Consider the following 9,829-nt stretch of genomic DNA (forward strand, 5'->3'; position numbering starts at 1 on the left):
ATTGAAGAACGATGACATTACCAACTATTCTAGCTGCACCGAGGATAACAAACACGATCATTTTACCGACATCAGATCACTACATACCACATGGTACATACTTTATTATCGACAATGAAAAGTTACATATATATTAGATATATTTTTCAATTTTCGCAACGTTTTCTCACTGCAGGGTTGGCAAGTAACGCGTTACTTGTGACGTTGTTACCATTACAATTATTTTTTTCCAGTAACGAATGGGTAAACGACGTTACATTTCCTTGGCGCGCGGCGCTTGTATACTTGCTTTCGTATCGCGCGCTGCATCGCGTCATATATTTGCGTGGAAACGCCGCGCGCGGCGCGCTCATCAATCTCATCATTTCCGTCGCGACGCTCGAGCTGAACGCCGATAGCCGGCAAGCCGAGCGAGCCGCTCCGTGTGTTAAATATTATTACGTCGCGCAACGCGCCGCGGTATGTATATCACGACGATATTACAGATATCAGATCAATATACATCGTTCTCTTGAATCATTGAATTACGCGTCAGCTACGCGATTGATTATTGCTTTTTCGTTATTCGCGCGATTAATGAACGCGCCGAATCGCTCGTGGCGTTCATTGCGGGGAAAATACCTCGTGAATCTCTCCTGGAGATCGAGGTGAGGAGGGCATCGAAATAGATTAACGTTTTGTCGCGATTTTTGCTTGGCGGATGACGATTATATTTCCTGAAAGAGATTCGAATTCGAGCGCATTTCGCGTCGCGCATTCTGATTATTCATTAATTTGAGAACGGACGCCGCGCGGGAAAGCTATAGCATGTATACTTGACAAGCGGCGGCGAATGATTTATAATATGATAATAATTGGCGATCATCTCTCTGCAAGTCCGCCTATTTTCTCATCGTCGAACGACGCGACGCGGCCGATCATTGCTGTGATCGTCGATTCGCGTGATTCACGTTGATATGGATCGAGTTGATTTAAGTAACGCGTTCAGGTGCAACGTAATGTGTGTCTACCGTTTATAATTGCGTTTGCATGTCGCGGAATTTACGCGTCCGCAGTTACGTCGCTAACGGTCTCGAGTGTACATTTTCGGACGGCTCGCTCGATTCAATCGGCTGCTAAATTCGACTCGTGTCGTATCCGCGCGACGCGGCGTCGGTGTGAAGTTGTCGACGCGATCGCGAGTTTCCTCGGCGAATCGTCGGACTTGAGTAACGCGAGAACGCTATTACAATAAGCGTCGATCGTTTCGTTTCGGGAATGTAATAAAGTATCGCGATTGTGGTGTCGTGACAATTATTTCGGTATCTCGGTCGCGTTTCCGCGAGTGTTGCCTCGTGAGGATGGATGCATGCAGCGCAGCTGGACTTGCGACGAGGACGAGAGAGCTGCAGGGAGGCAGATTCACCGGGCAGGACATCGCCGGCGCCGCGATCGGTATGTATTTTTATATTAACAATTACGATGAGATAATGGATTAATGAATCCATTACAGGTTAGGTGTAATTTGTGACTGAATAATTATGTAACATTTCGTAGATTTATTGTCTTGAAATGGACGGGCTATAGGATAATTAATTAATATATATAAATTTAAATTGTCTCCAAGAATGTGTTCCGTGTTATGCATGACGCTCATTTATGATGTGTCTTTTCAGCTGCAGGGAGGCAGATTCACCGGGCAGGACATCGCCGGCGCCGATCGGTATGTGTTTAATTTATATTAACAATTATTAATTACGTACGATGAGATTAATGAATCCATATTACAGGTTAGGTGTAATTCGTGACTGGATAATTATGTAACATTTCATAGATTTATTGTCTTGAAATGGACGGGCTGTAGGATTAATTAATATATAAATTTAAATTGCCTCCGAGAATGTGTTCCGTTTTATGCATGATACTCATGATGCATCTTTTCATCCTTGTCCACTGAATGGTTTAACAAGGATAAAGTGATATCTCGTGCGCTTGCATAAAATGCGAACGCTCTCTCGCATGAGCGTAGACGCGTTTAGTGACATTTAGCGACATCTGCACGACGCCTTCGATAAATCTTGATCGGATTGCGGCGTTGTCGTTGCCGAGTACTCCGAGCGATGGCGCGCTTAAATCGCGCTGCCACGGTTGTAAACAAAGAGCAGGCAAAAATTGCCGACAGTACGAGAATTATGTTTTATAATTGTTGCAAGAAGTAAGCTGTACTATTACGTTGTAGTTGAGTAAATGAAGTATTTTTTACAATCATGAATGGTGACTACTGAAACGTGATCAATTAGTTGCGTGTCGATACATTGGCTAAAGTAACCTAACCTAGAAGCAGGTATCATTGATTCATTCTCTTTATTAAATTCGCTTCTTGTAATTGCATTTTATAGAACTGCCTACGTAACTTTATTTTCTCGTTTCCCTTCTACGTGAACATGTATTTTGTTTTTGACACAAAATATAAACTGATATAACAGGATTGTGAGAGGTCTAACCTATTAATCTTACATACATTTTTCAGATGAGAGTATCTGAAAGGGATTGTTTTGCAAGTTAATTAAATTTTGATTTTGGTGCTCATTGGTATTTTAAATTGAAGGATTTTTAGATTGAAGGAATAATTTCTTAAACAACAAAACATGTCTAAGAGTAAAAACAGCATAGGCAACAACAAGGTAGTCACTTATCGATAATGATATTTATAAAAAAAGACTATCTTATTTTAAATTGGGAAAGTTTTACAAAAGAAATTCTTAGTGCATATTGTTTCAATGCTAATTTCATTGTATTAGGGATATAGCAGTGCGTCTTCTTACACATCTTCGTCATTATCATCAGACGACGAAGAGATTGATGCAAGAGATTTAAAACCAATTAGGGATTATATATCTGATCGTAAAGAATTAGCCCGACAGCTTTTTAAATCTGTCAAACCGGAAAAGATTCGTCTTATGCTACCGCAGGCTCTTAAAGTGAGTCGCAGCGTGAGATACTTAAGCTAGTAATTGAAAATTCTTTCAAGTAAATATACGTTATTTTTAATTTATATAGCAAATGGAGTTAAGTGAACTCGAGGAATGGTGTGGGAGTGAGTTAAATGGCATGTCTAAAGCTCGAATATTATCTATAATAAATGACAAACCTATGTTGGAATCCTCAGATACAAGCGAATATTCTGATGATTCAGGTATATAAATAATACTGGGTATTATGACATAGAATTTAAGTTTTGTAGAATAATCTGCTCATTTATATTTTGTCTGGATAGGACCTTCATTAGAAATCATTTCTGATACGGAGGAGTGGTTAACCGATGACGATACGTCCAAAAAGGAGAGCGGTGGGAAAGGAAAGTTAAAAAAGGACAAAACAAAAGTTAAAGGAAAAGCACAAGTTAATAAGAAAAATAAGTTAAATACGTCTAATGTTAAATTAAAATCTAACATTAAAAGCGAAAATAATGATAAAACTGAAGATGTTCAAATTAAAAAGGAAGACGATAAAGATAGCAAGGGAAAAGAAGGTGACAGCTTATTAGACTTATTAGAGCTAGAAATGCGGGCTCGCGCAATAAGAGCCTTGATAAGAAAAGAGGAAGATGTAGTTCTTGTTAATCCGTCGGAAACAAATGACAGTCAAGCAACGGAAAATAAAATTGGGACAGCTCAAGATGACAAAGCGAAGGAGGACTGTCGCAAGCAATTGGAAAGAATTATCGGTTCTCAGCAAAGTAGTAAAGGCGAAGACGAAGATGTTGTTTTAGTAATTCCTCAACCGGCTCCAGTTGTCGAGTTATTGTCTAGCGATAGTGACAGGGAAGAAGCGCAAGAAAATCAAGAGTTGAAAAACGATCGCGCGTCGAAAGCTGGAAAATCCGCGAGCAATTCGGATGAAAATTCTATCAAAACCAGCTCTCAAGATTCGAAGGAGAGAAAAGGAACTCAAGAAATAATAGAGATACATAGTAACACAAATACCGCAAGTAGAACACATTTAACTAATACAAGCGAAGTGATAATGCCCGACAGGAACGTAGATATAAAAAACAATATATTATCAATATCGATTTCTGCGAATAATGTTGCCGAGCGGCGAAAAAAGTCGAAGAAAAAGTCACGTGAAAGATTACAACTTGCCTCTACTATTACAAACTCTTCAGAATCAAAACAGATTAATATCACTGATTCTGAGAAGTCAAATAATAAACCTATTAAGGTTAAATTGAAAATAAACCCTTCTGACGAAGGAAACGAAATTATCGTTGCGAAAGAAGATGAGATAAAAGAGAAAGTAGGAGAAGAGAGCAAAGTCGAAGAGGAGAGATCGACAGATATAGATGATATTGATTTAGATGATTACTGTGAAGTCATGGATATAGTAAACAGCGATGACGATAAAAGTCAAGATAAAATTACCGTCTCTTCTCAGCAAGAAAATGAACAGTCTGTATTCGAAACCACTTTGCCAAAATCGAACTCAACGGAAACTTGGGCCTCGCGTTATTATCAGACTGATGACGTTCAAAATGTAATAAAAGAATCGAAGATACAGTCTGAGATTCGGAAACGTTTGAGGGAACGTCAGAGATTATCCAAGCTGAGTAAATCGCCGAATTCAAATTTATCTGCACAGCCATCGACATCTGATACAGCTGTTACGTTTGAAAAGGCTCCAACAGGATCGGTGGAGGAATATTTGGCTTTGAAGCGTGCATTAAATGCAAATATTAGTAACATTAATACTACCACGCAAGTACAATGTAATAGTACCAGTAATATTAATAATAATACTGTGCAAGATAATCCTGCAGTTAGTAATTCTAACAGTGATATTGAAGCAAAAGAAATTTTAGAGCAAGATACAAATATTTCTTCCCGTCAAGAATGCACAGATAATGACGCACAAAAAGTTGTAATTTCTGAAGATGTTGCCAAACCAGAAGAAATAGTTGATACAAGAAATGATACACAACCTAATTAATCCATTAAAATTTTATTGATTTAACAAGTGCATTTTTAAATAGACATTTTCCAAAAATTATACGGACAAATGTATATTGCTATATATATTATATAAAATATTTGAGAACAATAGAATGTTTAGATACATAAAATTTTTGGTTTATTATACAGTTACTATTAACTTTGCCTTATAATATAATAAGAGTCATTATTTATATTTGCAAAAGGTGTCGATATTTTATAAAATTCTTGGCATAATAACGATGAATTTATATTGAATAAAAATTGAATGTACATAAAATATTATACTTTACATTCGTATACTATATACATTTTTTCAGATTTATGCGACAAGCATTTGAAAGATTGAAGATTTGAATTAACGAAATATTGTGTTAATTTATAAGATTTGTGTAATTATAATTTAGGGAAATATTTCAAACATCATTACTTTATACAAATAAATTCATTTTAATTGTTTAATTGTTCTGTAATAAAATCCTTGACGTAATCTTCAATCTTTTTAATAATTTTCTCTTGCGACTCTGTAATCTTCTGAATGATTAGGTTGGAAATGGAAGTATTAAGTGGTCCTAAACCAGTTATTTTTATGTTGATTTTGCGAGCACAAGTCACTTGGACGTACTGTACCATTGTGTATGGGTACATATTATGGGTACATTCATTGTTTATGAATAGTTTTACCGCTATTGCTAATCCATCCATAGTTACAATTACATCACCACTGATTTTGATGAAACCAAGCACTGTAAGCTGTGTATTAGGACGAATATTAATTTTGAAAAAAGTTGAATGTTTTTATGCTTAATATTTTGTAATCATGAATATCTAAAAATCTATGAACTTACCTTATAGCAATTATACTTAAGTTTAGCTGTAGGAAGTCTAAAGCCAGCTTTTATGGTATACATTTGTCCTTCGTTATCTATGTCAGATATAATTATATCTTCCATTCTTTTCAGAGTCGAAATATCTCTAAAAAGTTAATTATGTTGCTGAAGTAGATTATTCAATATTGTTGTACAAAAAATATACATTAAATTTTGGATTGTATTATGTATATGAAATAACAGTGCTTACTCGAAGGTTCCGTTATAAGCGTCGTAATAACATGTGATTCCAAGTCCTAAGTAGTATGTTTTTTCCGTTAAATTAGGAATTTCAATTATAGATTTTCTATTCTGCTTAATGTAGTTCATCCCTATTTTGAGAAGAATATCTACGGGTACGTTCATATTTATCTACACATGAAAATTTAGATTACTACAAATGAAATATAATTAATAAAGTTAATAAAAAAGTTAATGAAATTACTGTGTTCGGATTGTTAGGATAAATAGTACAAGCTGTATTATATCCATATTCTTTATATTTATGGATATTTTGAAGTTGTTTTTGAATTTTCTCTTGCCACTCTTTTTCTATCCACTGAGTCAAATGGCTGGATATTAAATCATTAAGTGATGCTAAATCAGACGTTTCTAGATTGATTTTGCCAAATTCCGTTACTTTAACGTACTCCAAATTTATCCAGCATGTTTCATTATTAGTAATAACCAGTTTTATCGCTATTGCTAATCCGTCAACAGTTGCGAGTACATTGCCACTAACTGTTAAGCCATTAACTGTAAGCTGTGTATTAAGAGTGTATTAAGTGTATTATGACAAGTATTAATTTTGAAAAAAGTTAAATATTTTTATGCTCAATATTTTATAATCATTAATGTTTAATAATTTATGGACCATACCTTATAATAATTACACTTAATCTTAGCCGTGGGAAGTCCAAAGCTAGCTTGTATAGTATATGTTTGTCCTATGTTAGATATAATTATATCTTCCGTCCTTTTCAGAGTCGAAATATCTCTGAAAAGTTAATTATCTTGAAGTAGATAATTCAATCTTGTATATAAAAAATACATATTAATTTTCTCGATTGCATTATGAAATAACTGTGCTTACTTAAGAATTGCATTATCTGTTTCGAAACAACATGTGATTCCAGGTCTTATGTTGTATGTTTGTTTCGTTAAATTAGGAATTTTAATTATAGATTTTTTGTTCTGCTTAATGTAGTTCATCCCTTTTTTGAGAAGAATATCTATGGGTACGTTCACGATTATCTACACATGAAAATTTAGATTACTACGATTAAAATATAATTTATAAAATTAGTAAGAATGTTAATAAAATTACTTCAACTTTCGAATTATTATGATGGATAGTACCTACATTATCCATTCTTATATTTATTCCTATATGTGTTATATTTAATTTGAAGTTGTTCTTCCTTTTATCGTTTACAAAGATACTCTTCGGCACAAGATAGAGTATAATAAATAATCGTTTTTTTTCCACGATCTTATATTAATGCTAAAAGAAAATATTTGTTTGTGTAATGAAAAATTTATTGTAAAATTTAAAACGACTGAAAATGACATGATTTTATGAGATCTAATTATTGAGATATAGATTTTATATATTATATAATTTAATTATCTTACAAAACGGATAATGTTTAATTTTCTTTCGGTCATTATTTAAAAAGTTATGGAGCGAAACGTACTTAGAGCGTTATACTGATTTCTAAATGATACCACTAGCGTTCCAAGAAAGTTTTTCGGATAACTGTTTGACTAATCACTAATGGATATTCAGGTGACATATATCCTGAAAAATGTAATTAGTTTGTAATTAGTGTGGCCTCGATAAATAAAAGCAGAGTAATAAATTAGCGAACTTAAAAATGGATATTAAATTAATTATATAACTTGATCAATTTAATAAAAAATTTATCATATATTTATACATATATTTATCAACAGAATTAAATCATCGGCTTTCTATTGGAAACTTCAACTTTTTTTTGCCGTAATTAAATAAATTAGCTGCTTATTAATATTCATTAACACATTAAGATAATAATGATAAATAATGATAATAATGATAAACAGTTGATCTGATAATATAATATGATAAAAAGACTATATGTCTCAAATTTTTTTATAGAATTGATATTAGAAATTTAAATTGATGGATTTGGATAGTTTTGCTCGATTTAAATCGTTTTCCAGCAAATTAATAGTTACCTTTGAATTTTATGAAAGTCTCGCCGAAGACAACATTACATTTCGTTTCAGGATAAGAGAGAAATTCGACGGATGAGTATCTGATTAATAATTCGATGCCGTAAACAAAATATATTCGTTTTCAGTTACTTGAATCATAAAACTACTATTCGGCTGACTGCATAATGAGACATAAACATTCGGGTCGTAATAACAATTTTTACAGTTATTCGTGGAACCGCTTATATTAACGTCACGCAAAAAGAAACTTTGAGCGAGTACATATTAGATATATATGTCTGAAGTCATTTTGTATATAATTTTTATCACTTGCCCTGACTCTTAAGATAAGATAATTAGAACGGTCCTCACGTTCCAGTTATTTGTCACATTGCAAAAGGTTGAGCGGAAACATTATTTTTACATTATTGCGTTTAAAACGAAATTATCGACGACATTATATAATTATAATATCGCAAATCCGATTCAATTAAGTCTTACAACGAAATTTATCCGATTGGATGCAAATCATCTTTTCTAATTTGCATCGGAATTTTGTACAAATTATCAGACTGAATTAATACCACACCTTATGTTATTCGATTGGCAAGATAACGCGTTTTTTTACATATTGAGATTTGATAACGTTATAAAACTTTCTTTTTTTTTATTATGTCCTTATCATCTTTAATTGTGGGGTTCCCCGATCGATGATCATACAAAAAAATGGATTATTTGCACGGACAGAACGATTTTGCTGAAAAATCTAAAATTTAACTGGATACAGAAAATAATTATATCAGAAATATTGATGAGCAATGCTGCGAAAAATTTTGATATTCTATTGTAGCAACCAGTTTGATTTTTTAACATAATTATTTTGGAGTTCTATAAAATTATTTTTAGATCTTTATCCAACTAAACTTAAGGTTTTTTTGGGCAAAATTATTCTTTCCATGCAAATAATTAAGTTAGGTTTTTAAAAATCTGATAGGACAGTACAGCTCACAACATAAAAAATGAACTTAATTAATTTTTCTGAGAAAAACTTCTTAATTGCATTTTAAAAGAAATTTGTTGTAAAAATATATACGTACTTTTTTAATAATTTTTCCGTCGTCAAAATAAAAAACGGATGGAAATATTCTCCATTTTTGTCTCCAATTATACCTTAGAAATAGTTTACACTTTATTATAAAGCAGTAAATGGAACGTCTTATCTGGATGAAAGCTTAGCAAACACTGAATTCACATATAAATCAAGAAACAAGGGTTACTTGCAGTTAAGCTGTCGATAATACAGATGTCATAGATTGTACATAAGATTGTTATTTACGCTGTAATTTCTGTGAAATGCGCTTAAGAAGTTACACATTTAATTAAATCTTTTTGAACAAGTTTAAGTGATCTTTCTCGTTGTTCTCATCTCGAGAGATTGTAATGCGTATCTATAATATTCTGATACCATTGTGTATGCACACAGTTCTCCGGATCTTTCTTAAGATTTCATTGCTTTTCCACGATTACATAAATTAGGCAAAACGAGAAATCAATATAATGAGAAATATACATTATTAATAGATTTTGATATAATGCTTGTGCAACATTTACAAAAAAATTTTTAATACACATTGTTTTAAAGCTAATTTTATTATTAAGGATAACAGTGCAACATCTTATACACTTTCGTCGTTATCACGAAGAAGAGACAGATTGATGCAAGAAATTTAAAACCCCAATTAGAAATTATTATAGAATTTGTATAGAAGTTTTGTAGAATAATCTGCTCAT

General features: G+C 32.9%; 2 protein-coding genes across 4 annotated transcripts; one reads left to right on the forward strand and one right to left on the reverse strand.

The window, feature by feature from the left end:
* The first annotated feature begins 2,100 nt into the window (after positions 1-2,100).
* LOC105451554 (myb-like protein V) lies at positions 2,101-5,209 on the forward strand. Of its 2 annotated transcripts, none has more exons than XM_011692074.1 (5): positions 2,101-2,323; positions 2,510-2,663; positions 2,781-2,960; positions 3,040-3,175; positions 3,257-5,209. In XM_011692074.1, the coding sequence occupies exons 2-5, from the start codon at positions 2,628-2,630 to the stop codon at positions 4,966-4,968; spliced, it is 2,064 nt and encodes a 687-aa protein (XP_011690376.1). In that variant the 5' UTR covers positions 2,101-2,323; positions 2,510-2,627; the 3' UTR covers positions 4,969-5,209. The 2 variants fall into 2 exon arrangements, with proteins under 2 accessions (XP_011690376.1, XP_011690377.1); XM_011692075.1 differs by having other exon boundaries at positions 2,101-2,194.
* A 10-nt stretch (positions 5,210-5,219) lies between these two features.
* LOC105451555 lies at positions 5,220-9,276 on the reverse strand. Of its 2 annotated transcripts, none has more exons than XM_011692076.1 (9): positions 9,136-9,276; positions 7,537-7,640; positions 7,203-7,343; positions 6,933-7,093; positions 6,719-6,836; positions 6,285-6,602; positions 6,051-6,211; positions 5,819-5,945; positions 5,220-5,723 (listed from the first exon to the last, which is right to left on the reverse strand). In XM_011692076.1, the coding sequence occupies exons 3-9, from the start codon at positions 7,209-7,211 to the stop codon at positions 5,421-5,423; spliced, it is 1,197 nt and encodes a 398-aa protein (XP_011690378.1). In that variant the 5' UTR covers positions 7,212-7,343; positions 7,537-7,640; positions 9,136-9,276; the 3' UTR covers positions 5,220-5,420. The 2 variants fall into 2 exon arrangements, with proteins under 2 accessions (XP_011690378.1, XP_011690379.1); XM_011692077.1 differs by lacking the exon at positions 9,136-9,276 and adding an exon at positions 8,060-8,335.
* Between the last annotated feature and the right edge of the window lie 553 nt (positions 9,277-9,829).

Source organism: Wasmannia auropunctata, unplaced genomic scaffold, assembly GCF_000956235.1.
Source record: "Wasmannia auropunctata unplaced genomic scaffold, wasmannia.A_1.0 LD336050.1, whole genome shotgun sequence".
NCBI classification, from domain to species: Eukaryota; Metazoa; Arthropoda; class Insecta; order Hymenoptera; family Formicidae; genus Wasmannia; species Wasmannia auropunctata.